Here is a 15,223-nt window from a genome sequence, read left to right as displayed (position 1 = left end):
TCCCTGGCCTCCAGGAAAACTTCTGGAACTTGGGGAGGGGGAAAAACAGGCCTATTGGGACCACTGGAAATCAGGAAAGGGGCTGTTTCCAGCCTCTGGAGGCCCTCTGGGAGGATGTAGAAGGCTGTTTTTGCCATCCTGAAGCTTCAGGTAGGCCTGCTAGGCCCAAAACAAGGTGCGAGGGGCCGTGCACGCATGTGCAGGGATCACATGCACATGCACGTGAGGGCGGGGTGCATGGGGGTCATTGAATTATTGGTGTGGGCATGTGTGCCTGTGACCCCCCCATGCTCTCCCCTCCCCCCCCGCTTTTGGCATGCGATGGCAAAAAGGTTAGCCATCACTGATCTAAGGTATCATACTCTCTTGGTACACAGAGTATCTGTAATTGTCTATAATTGACAGATTAATTTTTTTGTCAATGCAGAGTTGTTATTACGGCTGGTCACAATCAGTCATATGTGTTGTTAATATTATCATTCAATTTTTATCTCATCTATTAAATATGCATTTTGGTCAAATCAAGGCAGTAAACATGCCTCATAATCCTGCATTCTATCTTCCCCACAACATCATTCCTATGAGATGGGTCACACTGAGAGAGTGACTGACCAAAAGTCACTCTCTCATATAGGTATAATTATGGCTTGTGTTCAACAGTGCAGATGTTTATTCTTGCTCTTCTCCTTAAGAAAATGGTAAAGTGCTCCCACTTTTCTCTGCTACAATTATGACAGTTTTTGTGTGCTTAGTAGTGCTCTTTCTCTTGTTCTATTGTCATAGTTTTTATTCACTGAAGATAGAAATGAAATGAACTGGAAACATCTGGCAAGTTTGTTTCTTGTGATCATTTCTTGTGATCATTTTATTAAATTAAAACAACAACAATCAGAAATGAATCAAGGATAACGTATGTCCATGGCTTTGTACTACTATTGTTCATTTGAAGACAAGACACAACTAATGAGTCAAGTTGCAGACAGGCTTGTAGAAAGGAGAGTGAACATATACTTAACTTCTGTAGAATCTACGTGCCTCTTCATACTTGGACTTTATCCCTTACACAAAGTAATTTCCCACAAAACTGAACTAGTCAACTTCCTGCCTGCTTCAGAAATTCAGGAGCAACTATTCTGATTTGGAAAGGTATTCATCATAAAAGGCTGCAGGATGAAGATAAGGGTTGTTAGAGTGCAAACATAAATTCAACTAAATCCTATCAAAGTCAAGCCTAGAGGTAGGCACTGAAGGAATAAGTCAGGCATGAGAATCCAGCTGGAGATGTACTTCTCCCCAGCAGTGTTATGTAGTGGAAATGTAGCTCTTCTTAAGGGAGAGCGATGTCTTTGCACTTCAGAGAGCCAATACTTCATGTAAGAGCCCTTGGAGCACATTCAAAATCCAACTTGGAAAGTGCATTCAGCCAGAGTGCAAAGTCCATGACAAATTACTGAAGAGAGCTTCCTTATCTCATCTGGCAGTGACTCCACATTAGTACCATCCAGGTGAGAGCTCTATCAACACATAGCTACTCATCAACGTGAGAAAATGGTAACTTGTGAAGAGGTTGCAACTGAAATATTCAAGAGAAGCAGGTAATATCTGAGATGGCAACAGGGTAGACTCAGTTAGAGGTGTGAGAGGAAAGATCCACACTGCTTGCACTGAAGCCTCTACTCTCAGCTCGAAGATGTTGAGAACCCTGAAAAACAAATTTTTATGAATTTGAATCTGACAATCTGGACAAGTCTGTCTCCCAGTGTGCATTAAAAATGATCTAGTGCATGGTCAAATTTATATCTAGAAAAGTATATTAGATTGAAAATCCTGTATTTCACAAAAATGGTAAAGGAAAAAAGATCCTTGCTTCACAATATCATATCATCCCAAATCATCACTCATTTTATACAACATAATCCTAGGTGGCTGTCAGCAGTAAAAACAATTTTAAAAATGGTAGGAAAAAACAAACAAACCTAAGACCTCCTAGTATCCCCAACCACAACGCATTTCCACTTATCCATAAGGAATATTTCTGTGTCCAGCCTCACACATTTGGAGAAAAACCCAAATCCTTAAGCTTTTTCAGAAAGTTGGGGGAGTAGGGGTGGTCCATTAGATCTCTTTGGAAAGGGTGTTCCAAAGGACAGGGATGGCTATAAAGAAGGCACATTGCCTAGACCCCCCCCTACATGGCATTTAAGGGAAAAGACTCAGAGCACAGCTACTCTAGTGGGAGATGGTCTTGCAAATAATTCGGCCTTGTTTCATTCAGCGCTTTAAAAATGATGATCGGCAATCTGAATTGCACTGAAAAGAAACAGCAGGGATTTAACATCCATAAAGCAACATTTCTAAATGTTCTTCAAGAGTAGCCCCATGTAAACCATGTTGCAATAAACCAGAAAGGATTTGAAAAGATTTGAACAAAAGATACAGATTTTGAGACAAGTTCCTTTCTGCTCTTTCCCTGTCTTATGCATCCATACTTCATTCCCTGTGTTTTATTTTATGTATTCCTCTAGCATTATGCCATATCCTTGCATAATCCAGAATACAACAGCTCTCTTGAGGAGGATGGCAGTTTTTCACGCTACTATGATTATCATCTCAGAAACAATCACCTGAAAATTTGTCCACAAATTCACTCATTTTGTAATTGTATCTGGAAAAGGGGAGCATCAAAACAAATTATATGAAGAAATAAAATACTAATGTTCATGACTAAAAACCACATCCAGCCCTTAACTGAACATATCTCCCTTTTATATCCATTTTCTTTCCTATTCCTTCTCACTCTGGGGTTAGCAGGACAATAATGCAAAAAGTATTAATTGTTACTATTTTGGAGATAAGGCAAATGATGCTCTTACCTGGAAAGTATCCTCGCTGGATTTATTCAGGTAGTTCAACGAAACAGCTCGTTTCATGCTAATAAAGTAGGGAGAAAGAAATCTATTTTTACTGTGCTGTCTCCAGATTTACTTTTGCTTTGATCCAGATTAATATTAAATAAGAAAAAAAATCAAAACTTCTGGAAACTTCCCTTAGTGGAAGGAAAAAAAACCAGAAGAGAATATTCAAGATTACGTGTCTAAAGCTGAAAATTGATTTCTTGATTGTATCAATAAAAAATTGTAATTGTATCTTTATTAATACTTGAATGAATATATGGTGATTTAAAAGCTAACATCATTTTATCAGAAAAGAAATATGATGATAGACATGCTGGAATAATCATGATGGTGAAAATATTGTAATTTAATCCATCTAAATATTAAGATTGGAAAAGGTACCTTAAACAATGGCAAATGGGAACTAAGAATGGTGATGCCATTTTCTATAGAATGGTATCACCATTGTAAAAAAACCATTGGACCTATGTGGTTCATAGTCTCATCATGTCATGTCTTTAAGCAAGGACACATCGAGAAGTCTTAGAAATGTGCCTTTGCTTAATAAATCTAAAACATTCTAGTACAGCATAATTGCACTGCAATCAGCCTATCATTTATTACAATATAGGCCATCTAGAATTGTGAAATTATGTGTCACACAAATACATTAAGTAGAAACTAAAATTGTTTTTATTGCCAATTAAAGATGAGTTATGCAGTCTGTGGTAAGGAAAGGGGCCGGTCTGACAGGCAACAGATACATGAGAGCCCAAGAAGTGCCTCCTACTTAGTACTACGTGGGTCTAATGGGCCATTCCCTTGAAGTTTCTTGACCAGAATTTCACTGCTTCTTCTCAGCACATCTCGAATCTTTCCTAGCGAACCAGTGCGTTGAAGAGCCCCAGTACCATCCTGGAAAGGAAGATAAAAATATGACAAGAGATGGTGGATGAAGCCTTCATATTCTAGAGTATAGAATTCCAAGTTAGACTGTAGTACTAGCAATATACTGATAGTTTTGCCTTAAAAAAAAAAGGAAGCAATCCTACCAAACAAATACAGGTATACACCTCAGTTTTTATTAAACTCTAAATGAGTTTATACACTGTAAAGCATGATTATACCAGATGTTTAAGTAGGAAATGCCCTTTGCAGTGCTTCCCCATAAAAAGTCCCTCCACTTAAAACCAATGGAGAAAGTGTGCAACCCTGTTTTTCTCCTGCTTTTTTCTTTGTGTTGGATTTACTGTTTTCTTACTTTTGAGGACAATCTTCCAATAACCTGAAATACAATTAGCAAAAGATTTTCTACTTTGACTCTACTGGATGGTTAATGTGGTCTTCAGATTTGCATACCACATAATACTGGTATGTTCTTTTAAAGAGACCTTCCTCCTGCATACATCTATAGGGGAGTGATGTGTTTATATGCTTCTATTAATATAAATATATCCTGGGGGAAGGGGAAATGGAGATAGCTTTAAGGTCAGTAAAGAAATTTATGTTTATATATGTATGTGTATGTGAGAGTTTTCGGAAAGTAAAAACCAGGTCACAAAAATTTAAGGCTATAAGAGATCTGTATCCCTCTCCAGAAATATATGATTTTCAAGCACCCAGATTCATAGTGAGATGCTATAGCCAGCAAGTTTTAACTGAAATCAAACAGGTGTAATCTAGGTCTCTAAGTCGGTGGAGATTCTCAGTTATCCAGGTGATGGTTGTCACAAATGTGCTTTTTCAGGAGGCAACTGGACTTCTGCTTTTTCTTTGAAGACATTTCATCTTCTCATCCAAGAAGCTTCTTCAGCTCTGACTGGATAGTGGGGAATGAAAGAATTTATATTCCTTGCAGACAGCTGGTCATTTGCATTCTTTTAAAGAGTCATTGAGGCCTCTTGGAGGTTTATCTATGTCCTCAGGGACACATGAGTAGTGCAAATGGGTGTGGAGCCTTCTTGGCTGCAGAAAGTTTCCTGCCCTGTGTCCCTTCTCTGTTGAAGACAGGCGCAGGCTGTTGGCTTGGATGAGAAGCAAAATGTCTTCAAAGAAAAACAAAAACAGGGCCTCTGGTGGCTCAGCAGATTAAGTCTGTCTGTTATTAACACAGCTGCTTGCAATTACTGCAAGTTCAAGTCCCAACAGGCCCAAGGTTGACTCAGCCTTCCATCCTTTATAAGGTAGGTAAAATGAAGACCCAGATTGTTGGGGGCAATAAAGTTGACTTTGTATATAATATACAAATGGATGAAGTCTATTGCTTAATACAGTGTAAGCCGCCCTGAGTCTTCGGAGAAGGGCGAGATATAAATTCAAATTAAAAAAAAAATCCAGTTGCCTCCTGAAAAAGCATCTTTTGGACTAGGTCTCTGTAATCTTCTCATCATCACAACTACTACTGTGAGAATTTAATTTAAAAAGAAAAAGAAATCTGAAAAGTTCTTATCTGCTCTAAGTTATTTAAAAAACTATTTCAATTATTAGTTTATTTTGCTAGCATCTAATGGTTGATACAAAATCTTTCAACATTTCATACAAAAAAAATATGCTATCATAAGTGGTTTTCAAAGGGATTTACCAGAACAGAGAATAAGGCAGTCAATGGCTATGAGTCATTATGTTGTATATTGCAATCATTGGGCAGCATTAGTTGCTGGGGAACACCATCAGGAGGAAACTGTTGGGCTTATGCCCCAAATCTTTCTTAGTATTAGATAACCAGGAATGTTAAGAAATAGGATGCGAGATTAGATTTTGTCAGTTCCAACGTAGTTTTCACTTTATATTACTTTTCTACATCCTACACAATACTTTTATGTTACTTTTCTATACCATATACTATGCATTGTGTTTGACTTTTTCTCTGTGGTTTCATGAAGGTTGAACATTTATCTTGTAGTGGAAAAGACAGGAAGTATTCTAGATTTTTAGTTCTAGTAATTAGATTTCCAACTGATAGAAGATGAAGTTTCTATTCCTTCCCAAAAGATTCCTTACACCTTACGTCAAGAGTGAGCAGCAATCTCATTTCTGTGAATACCAATATGTACAGTGTATGGATTTCTTCATGTCTATGTGGTTACTGGTCCCATTTGATTTTTAATTAAAATTACAAGAGTTAAAAGATGCAAAACATGGGTTTTCAGCTTCAACTTTATTTCCAAGAATGCCGCTGAACATATATAGATAATTTTTTTCAGGATAGTCAAAAAATAAATAAATCACAGTATGCATGAGTCCACTTCAGACAAAAATACAATGTAAACTATGTGATAAGAAGCATGGAGGACAAGATAAGAGAGAAGGAGAGCACATCTGCTAGCTTTTTCTAGATAGATATTTACGGCAGACATATTTTGTGAAAACTCAAATTCAAAGGATTTGAATTTGCTTTCAAAATGCTGTGTACCCATCAGCCCCATAAGACAGTCCACTTCTGTATTGTGAAGACAACTTGTTTTCTTTAATTCTAATATTGCACCTTTATTCAGCTAAATCAACCACATCTTCCAACTCCTGAAGTGAAAATAGTAAAACTTCTCAAAATAAAAATCTCTGTTCAGAATGAAGAGATTCTTCAGTATACGCTATCTCCTTCCAGAATATCAGGGGAAGCTAAATGCTTCTAAAACAGGTTTTTCTCTTTTTGAATTTTAAAAAGTAAACATGCCACATCAGTCCTGTTCTTGGTGTTTGTCTTGATTATACAGAAGGCTATGAGCTGGAGATAGACTCAGGCCACTATTTTTTTACAATTAACTTTTTAAACTCTTGTGTTCTCAGTACTGGAAAAACAAATTCATAGTCATTAGCTGAAACTTTGGAGAATTATGCTATATTATATAGATTAATGTAAGAGATCATTGGTTTCACATAATCTTTTTTGAGTTCTTAGATTCTAGAACTCATGCCCATGGCTTACTATGCTATGGGTCAAGCATAAGGAATGCTGAGTTGTAGTTCAACATCTAAAAGGCCAGCAATTCCCCGTGATCAATATGTGCTTAGCAGTATACAATGCAAGAATTAATACATCTAAGCAGCTGGGGGCAATTTCAATGTGAAGGCCATTTGGACTCTGGTAGGCTTACATGGGGATGATGGGGCATCAGTAATAATCTATTCTTTAAGGGTTTTTTTATCCCACCTTTGCTAAGTTTATAAGTAACTCAAGGTGGTAAAACGTAACTAATACTCCTTCTCTTCTTTTCCCCACAACAGCTCTGTGAGGTGAGTTGGGCTGAGAGACACTGGTCCAAAGTCACCCAGGTGGCTTTCATGCCTAAGGCAGGACTAGAATTCAGTTTCCTGCTTTCTATCCTAGTGCTTTAACCGTTAGACTAGACTGGCTCTCATGTGGTAATTATTGCCCAGAATACTTGAATTTGATACACTGTTCCAACATATGATTATTCTAATAGTCCAGAATGTGGGAAAAACACCAAATTACAAATGACTGCTGTTCTGGTAGGAATATACACTAATGGATCCTAGTTGCCAGGCTCATGTTGGATCCTGTTGGAATTACAGCAGCTGTAAATAGGCTTAAACAAATCCGGTGCAGTTACCCATTCAAATCAGAAGCTCCCGAGAGAGATGAAATTGGCTAGTCTCACATATGTCTATGTGAACCCAGTCCTTGTCTATGGTTTATTCAGTCAACCAAGGTTTAGCACAGTGTATAAACTTGGCCACAGAATTCACAAAGACAGTATGATCTATTTCATCTGTGTTGTTTCATTTAAAAAGGCACCCCATTACTTGAGCTTTTGCAGCACATGCCACTTATGTACACTGAGAGCATCTGCACCAAGACAAATTCCTTGTGTGTCCAATCACACTTGGCCAATAAAAATTGTATTCTATTCTATTCTATTAACAAATATCAGTTATCCAGTTTGTGCTTGGAGAGGTGTTTACATGAAAAAAAGATCTTCACAGATATTCCATCCAGTTTATATGCTACCAAATACATTCAATACAAAATAACTCTTCCTGACTAAATGTTGATACTTTGATGAAGCAACAACGTAGCTGTATAATTAATCATAGCTAAGCTGCATGGTGTAGATGAGATCTTTATTCCTCAACATTTTAATGCATTGGAAGGATTCAAATATTTTTTGTATGCCACCCAGAGCCATGTGCAATGGGAGGCTATGTAAATTGTACAAATAAATTTCCACATTTTTAGCAGTTTCAGTATTTTACATCAACTATGCATCTCTTAAAAATATGTTATTATATTTTTATATCCCAGACGTGTGATGTGTGAAACAAAAATTGGAGTTGGGAAAATCCTTTTCTTCTGAAAATAATGGTTTGTTTCTGTTGAATTAATGTATTGAGTTAATATTTCTATTGTAGAAATATTCTACAATATTTGGGAAAATGTTCTACGGGAGGGGGTGTCAAAACTGGTGGCCCGTGGGCCAGATGCATCATGCGCAGGCCACGCCCACCCCGGCTCCGCAAAGGCAAAAAATGTGATACATCACGATACGTCATGTGAAACCATCGAGTTTGGCACCCATATTCTACAGAGATGAGCAGTAACCTTATGGAACATAGCCTGAGTACTGTATAGCTTTTAATGACTCTAGTGTCAAAATACTATTTTCTAAATGTTCTCCATTTTTTGGAATGCAAAGGAGCATTGTAGAGGGGGGAAAAAGATGCTAAGAAAATGAGTTCTACACAAAAATGTATTCATATGAGCCCTGTGAATCAAGGTTCATTTTTAGGGTATCTTTTACCTTTTTACCGGCCATGGAATATTTTTTTCTTTTTGCTGCTGTATGCATACAGATATAGACAGCCAATTTCGTATAGTGGTTAAGGCACCAGGCTATGTACCAGGAGATTGTGAGTTCTAGTTCTGCCTTAGGCACAAAGGCAGCTGGGTGATTTTGGGCCAGTCTCTTTCTGTCTAGGAAGGAGGCAAACCATTGTCAAAAATCTTGACAAGCCCATATAGTCACCAGGAGTGAAAAACTTACTTGAACCCTTAAAAAAAAAAGACTAATCAAATGGACCAGATAATGAAAGGCTACAGGAGATATTTGTTGCATGACAAAAAAATTAGAATTCCTTTTTATTTGGACTGATTTCATCCTCTGCAGTTGAAATAGATGGTATTCTTAATATATCAGAATGACAATACAATTTGTACATATCTAGACATAAACATTTTGGCAAGTAGGACTCTCAAGGAAAAAGCGAGGTACTTTACTGCATGGGACAAATGCTTTATTCAGAATTAAGAGACGTCTGAAGCCTTTCCCACTCTCTTAATAAAATTAACCTAGGTGTAGCTTTCACAGGGAAGCTACTTGTTTTGATATAAGACTGAAGAAAGCGCTCATGGAAAATAGCATCTATGTATTGATGTTGTCAGCTTGTTTCCAACACTAATCATCATACAAAAATTACATATGTGACCTTAGGTAAGTGATATGTATTGCTTGATAAAAATACAAATGTGTCTAAATTGATTTTAAATTTAATAACAGCGGCAAGACTACTGATAGGACAATACTGGAAGAAAAAAGAGTTACCTACAATAGAAGAATGGATATTGAAAGTTGCTAATTTGGCTGAGATGCCTAAAATCTCAGCCTTTTTGAAAGACACTACACAAGAAAAATATCTAACTGAATGGAAAAAATGGATTGAATATAAGCAAAATAGATATCAGATTAAGAGATATCAGATTGCTTTTGAATGATTAGGATGTATTTATCTTTGATTTGTATGGGAGAAGTTAGGATTTGAGAAGAAGGGGAGGATTATAATTTGTGTTAGGGAAAATTTAGCGAATGATTGTTTTTTCTTTTGAACTATACCTTGTGTTTGTTCTGGGAAGTCAGGGCGGGGGGGGGGGGAGGGAAAGGGGTGGTTTTGGAGGGAGGGGGGAGGGGATGGAGGGGGGAAAAGGGGGGTGAAAATTTTTGTAAAAACTTTTTCAATAAAAAAAATACAAATGTGTTTTTGAATCATATTTTAGGAACTGCAGTGATCTGTCTAAAGTGATCATAGATGTAAAGGCAACCTATTGTTGTATAGCTATTATATTCCTAAATATAGAACTGTAGATCAGTTCTAAAACACTAATTGATTAAAAGTGGTCGGGTCACACAAAATACAGGTAGTCCTCGATTTATGACCACAATTGAGCCCACAATTTCTGTTGTTAAGTGAGCATTTGTTACGTGATTTTTGCCCCGTTTTACAACTGTTCTTGCCACGGTTGTTAAATGAATCATTGCAGTTGTTAAGTTAGTAACCCAGTTGTTAAGTGAATCTGGCTTTTTTGTCAAAAAGTTGCAAAAAATGATCACATGCTCTTGAGACACAGCAACGGTCATAAGTATGAACCAGTTGCCAAGCATCTGAATTTTGATCACATGATCATGGGGATGCTATAAAGGTTGTACCTGTGAAAAATGGTCATGTCACTTTTTTCAGTTTTTTGCTGTTGTAACTTTGAACGATCACTAAATGAACTATTGTAAGTTGAGGACTACCTGTAATTCAGGGACAATCTTCCCAACTTTGTATTCTTCAGATGTGTTACTACATATCCCAAATCCTCAATCAAAATTGCCAAATATAATAGTGATTATAACAGTATACTCCATGAAGAAACCACACCAAAGAAAGCTCAGTTAAGTGACTAACAACGTTCGATAAATTCCTTTCTTTGCTTGATACTATTAGATAAATGCTTAAAATTTCACTCAAACAATTAGATGATTGCTTGAAATTTATTTCAACAGACTCCTACAACCAACCTTAACACAGTTATATTAGTTTTACTGGTGACTGCTATAGTTACCATTTAATAAATAAGACTATGCATACATATATAGATCATACAAACCAGTTGCACTATTCCTTTTAGAGTAAGAAATGTCATGTAGATTGCAGGAAAGGAGTAAGAAATAGGATGCCAAAGGAAAAAAATTAGAAAATGAAAAAAATCAAATTTGTTTATACAACCAGCATCCAGTATGCTTTTCCATACTGTTCTATCCTTGCAAACTATCCTTCCTTCCATCACATAAATAACCAATTCCTGCAGTGCCTTCTATTCAATAACATTCTCACCTCTCTCTTTTTTAGGATCTCGGAATCATTCTGGAACTCGGTGGTGTTTAAAAAAATTAACAAGTCCATACAATCATTAATTCCTTGGACTACCCCTTTGCTTGGCCCACTTCCTTCCTATATTTGATTTGTGATTCAATACTCATTCTCCACATGAACCACTGAACCATCTCAACATACTATTTTCATACTGGCTACTCGCTGTTGAGAAAGGGAATCCAGTTGCCTTCACATTCATTGACTGAAGCTTTTCTTGTTTTTCACCAGAAATCTTTTACAGCTATTTCCACTATCGTCATAGGTTTCCCCAGCATACCTAAGTCACTTCCACATAATGAAGTGGGCAGAAGCACATTGTTATACACAATTGTTTTTGCTCCTTTCAGCAAACTTTCATTCCTTGAAACAGATTACACATTATCTACTATTCTTCTAAATATATTTATATGTCTTAAAATTTCTCCACTTATTTTCCCACCTTAATAACAATTATAAGTGTAAAAGTTCCTCTACTTGCTCTAGTTTTCCACCACTTGTGTTTAACTTGACCGTTACACTTCTCAGGTGTATAGAAAACTGCATTTTACATTTTAGAAGGAATTAGACATTATGCAAGAAAAAGTTGTATCTGGCTTTTACATACAAATCTCTTAATTATAAAAGTTAGGTGTACAGTTGTATTTTTATGTAATTTCCCAATTATAAATGTATTTTAATTACACAGCTAGGAGAAAATAAACATTAGCCTATGCATTATTGCTAGGATTTGGTTTGCTGTGGGAAGAAGCAGAACAAGAAGTTTGGGGATACAATACAATCAACTTCCTGATTCTGATAGCCTCCAAATGTATTGGGTTTAAACTTCCACAAGCCGTAGCAAGCAGAATCACAATTACCTAAGTATCTGGGAACTCAAAAGTCCAACATATCTGGACTTTAGGAAGGCAAGATGGATGTGATTTATGTTATTGTCTCTTGAAGGGCTGTTTAGCAGCATTTTCTCCTAGAGGACTACAATCTCAGACCCTAAAAACATCCTTCACAGATACAGCTTTCAAAAAACACATCTTTTTAAACTTTCTGTGTTTCCTTTCAGTTTAGAAAGTTATTGAATTCTAAGCTACTCTATATAAGCAATGTCTCTCTTTTAAGGGAGGTTCAACTTTCTGTGCCATTGTCGCACAGAGGATTCCTATTTTAAATACAAACACACATGCACACCTGTTTTCTGATCTTCTAGTGTACAAAAAAGGAAAACACCCAGATGATTTGTGGTGTATAGTAATGTAAATGTTTGTGTTTGATGAAAATCAATTGGTTTTAAAAAAACAAAGACAGCATATGGAAAAGAGGCACAAAGAAGCAAAGGTTCAAGTCCTTCTGCCTTTAATCAGAGGTAAATGAGTTCACAGCGACAAAGAAAGTACCATGTAGGTCTCAAGGGCAGAGAATAGAACACAGAATTCCAGCCCCTCCTAGACTGCGATAAAAAGAATTGCAAATAGGCCATTGCAACACAGAAAGTTGAGCGGGAATGAGAGAGCTGGTCGCATTTTATGAGGAAGATGCAAGAGCAGCATGTGGGTTCACCTCCAGAGGCTTCTTCATTGGATCATCAGAGACCTTTCTTTCTTGGGCAAGGCAGAGTCATAACAGCCAATGAAAGTAGGGGAGGATTTTTAGTAACAGATCATAAATATTGCCCAACTCAGCCGAAGGGTAAGAGAGAAGCTGCCCTGATTCAGGTATACTTGAACATTCTTTTCTGAAGGACGTAGCCAAAAGCAAAGGTTTCATCACAGCTCCACAAAACTTCCCAAAGGAGTTGCATAAAAAATATTTCAAATTGCCCTGTGGCAAAACCACCTGAGTACAACCCTCCTGGGTTGAATGAATGGTCTGGTTTGTTGCTCCTCCAGCAGGAGGCAGGCATGGGTACTTCAAAAAGCCACACAAAATCATCATGCCATACTTTTATTATTCAGTTCCATTTTCCAGCACTCGGCTTCAAAAAATGTCTCTTATCTAATGCCTAGCCTAATTTGTAAACTCAGCTAATCTTTTCTTACTTTCAGAAACCAGCTGTATTCACAAAGATATTAATCTACATTAACCCCCTCCCCCATCACATGCACACAGCCTAAAACTACCGTTATGATCAGCAGATAGGCTGAAAATAAAATCTTCCCTCACATATGCTTGCCCTGGAGATGGATTAAAGCATCAGGCTATCCCTCAGAAATGACCTCCCCACACACACACATATTTAGCACCAATGCAAATAATAAAGACATTCACTATTTTAGAAACTAGATTCATAGCCTAAAAATCTTAACATCCAGTTTTTTCTGGGTGAAAGAGAAGATTTCTTTCGATATATCCCCAGATCTCTAAAATGGTTGCTTTCCTATTTTGCTATATAGAACATGTCACTACTTTGTTCAAATTGGAATATCATCAGGTTTTTTCTCTCTTTTAGGTCAATTTTAGGTCAATGCATCCTGTTTGTATTTTGGAGTCATATCCTCACCCTATAAAAATACAGCCTAATTCCTGAGGGAATCAGCCTTTTTCCCCCTGCCCAGAACCCCTGTCTTAGATCACTCTATGGCAACGTGCTCATCCAAAGACAACTTCTACCAGGGTGGTAATCCCAGAGATCTGGGGCAAACAATTAAATGAAGCTGGATTTATTTATAAGAAAACACAAACAGGCACTATCGACTGAAAATCCATTTCTATTAGAGCCTTTCTTGGTCTGTAAAATTCCTCCAGAGTTCAATCTCAGTGGGCCAACCTACTCCCACTTTAAAACTTCTGCCTTCTATTGTCTCTGCTCCTTGTTCTTGCATGCAAGACTCCTTGCTTCATCATTCTCTTACAAGACGTGCAAATTCCTACTTTCTTTTCTGCTCACTCTACATGCTTCTAAATAAGCAGCAGCTATAGTGCTACATTACCATTTAACACACCAATCTATGACATGTGCTTGCTTTGTGGCATTTGGCTGGGACCACACATGCAATGCATTGTTAAAAAATTTACATTAATGAGAATAAATTTGGAGTTGAAACTCCATCAACTATCCCACCCCTCTTGCTCTATGGGAAGAACAGTAAGGAAAAAGTGACAGTCTGGTCATCTTTTTCTTCAATTGCTATTCCTTCTATGAGAAAGGAACTGAGGGAGAAAAAATATTCCCAAGCTTGTGATATTAGAGAAGCATTTTCTCGTTGCTAGCATTCTGAAGTGTAACAGGCAAAGCAAGTGCAGACTGGGATTAATCAGTCAAAGACTTAATGTTAGTGCTCTGAATGCCACCTTCTGCTGTTTTTGTCTTTCCATTTCTAATGCCTTTGTTTATCCTATTTTCATTTCTGTGAAAGCAAGATTTTCAAGAGAAGGCACAGCTCAAGCTTTTGTCTCTAATCCTTTTACATCCTGAAGCTAAAGGGCCTCAGATACTAGAGAATACAGATGAACTGTTTCTGTATCTTTCTTTATGGGTCTCTGGACTTAAATACTGCTTAAGGTTTGTACAATAGCAGCAGTGGGCATTCAAACCATTTTGCCATCAATTAAGAGCATGATTTATTCAGCCCATTTATCCTTATCTACAATTTAAAAATGGGACTGGGGGGAAAAGATATTAGGGTGTTTTGTTTCTGTCTCTTAATTCTGTACTTGGTGCCATGGAAGCAAGAGGAAGAAAAGGGAAGCAGCGTGAAAGACCAGGAAGGGGCATACTGTTCAAATGAAGGCAGCAAAATGGGAAGGCAAGTTATAGGAAGATGGGCAAATGTGAATGTAGTGTCCCCACAGCAGGGAACAAGGTCACTCTCAAACATCAACCTCTTCCCCCCTGGTTAAGGTACAGGAAAGAGGACAAAGGAAGCCACAGGGAATCCTGGAAAAGTCCTGTTCTGGCAGACAAAGGAAATGGGAAGAGGCCATCTTGTAGAGTTTCTTCCTGTTCTCTTGCTGATTGGCGCTGTAGTAGAGCTGTGTGCAGCCAGTTGAATATTCTTCTGCTGTGTTCCTTGGTGCTCACTTTGGATGGAAGGTTGGTTTGGGACGGGTGTGGAGTCCTTGACGAGGAAAGCAGGAACAGTGGAAGGAGGGGAATGATTTGGAAGAAAAAGTCGAAAGAAGCTGCACAAGCATCCAGATGATTGTGTTGGAAGGGAGGGGGGAGAAGTCTCAGGAGGCATTTAAGC

General features: G+C 37.6%; 1 protein-coding gene across 3 annotated transcripts in view; it reads right to left on the bottom strand.

Moving 5' to 3' along the window:
- Positions 1 to 355: 355 nt before the first annotated feature.
- KLC4 (kinesin light chain 4) overlaps positions 356 to 15,223 on the bottom strand; it is a 35,013-nt gene continuing 20,145 nt past the window's right edge. The window contains exons 14-16 of one of the 3 annotated variants that reach the window (XM_058165145.1): positions 3,685 to 3,809; positions 2,874 to 2,931; positions 356 to 1,702 (exon numbers count right to left, since the gene is read on the bottom strand). In XM_058165145.1, the coding sequence (XP_058021128.1) occupies positions 1,625 to 1,702; positions 2,874 to 2,931; positions 3,685 to 3,809 (261 nt within the window). In that variant the 3' untranslated portion in view covers positions 356 to 1,624. Of the gene's footprint in view, positions 1,703 to 2,873; positions 2,932 to 3,684 lie in introns of those variants that run through there. The other 2 variants (XM_058165146.1, XR_009152941.1) reach the window with 2 other exon arrangements.

Source organism: Ahaetulla prasina, chromosome 1 (genome assembly GCF_028640845.1).
Source record: "Ahaetulla prasina isolate Xishuangbanna chromosome 1, ASM2864084v1, whole genome shotgun sequence".
NCBI lineage: Eukaryota > Metazoa > Chordata > Lepidosauria > Squamata > Colubridae > Ahaetulla > Ahaetulla prasina.
This window is presented reverse-complemented; position numbering and strand designations above follow the sequence as displayed.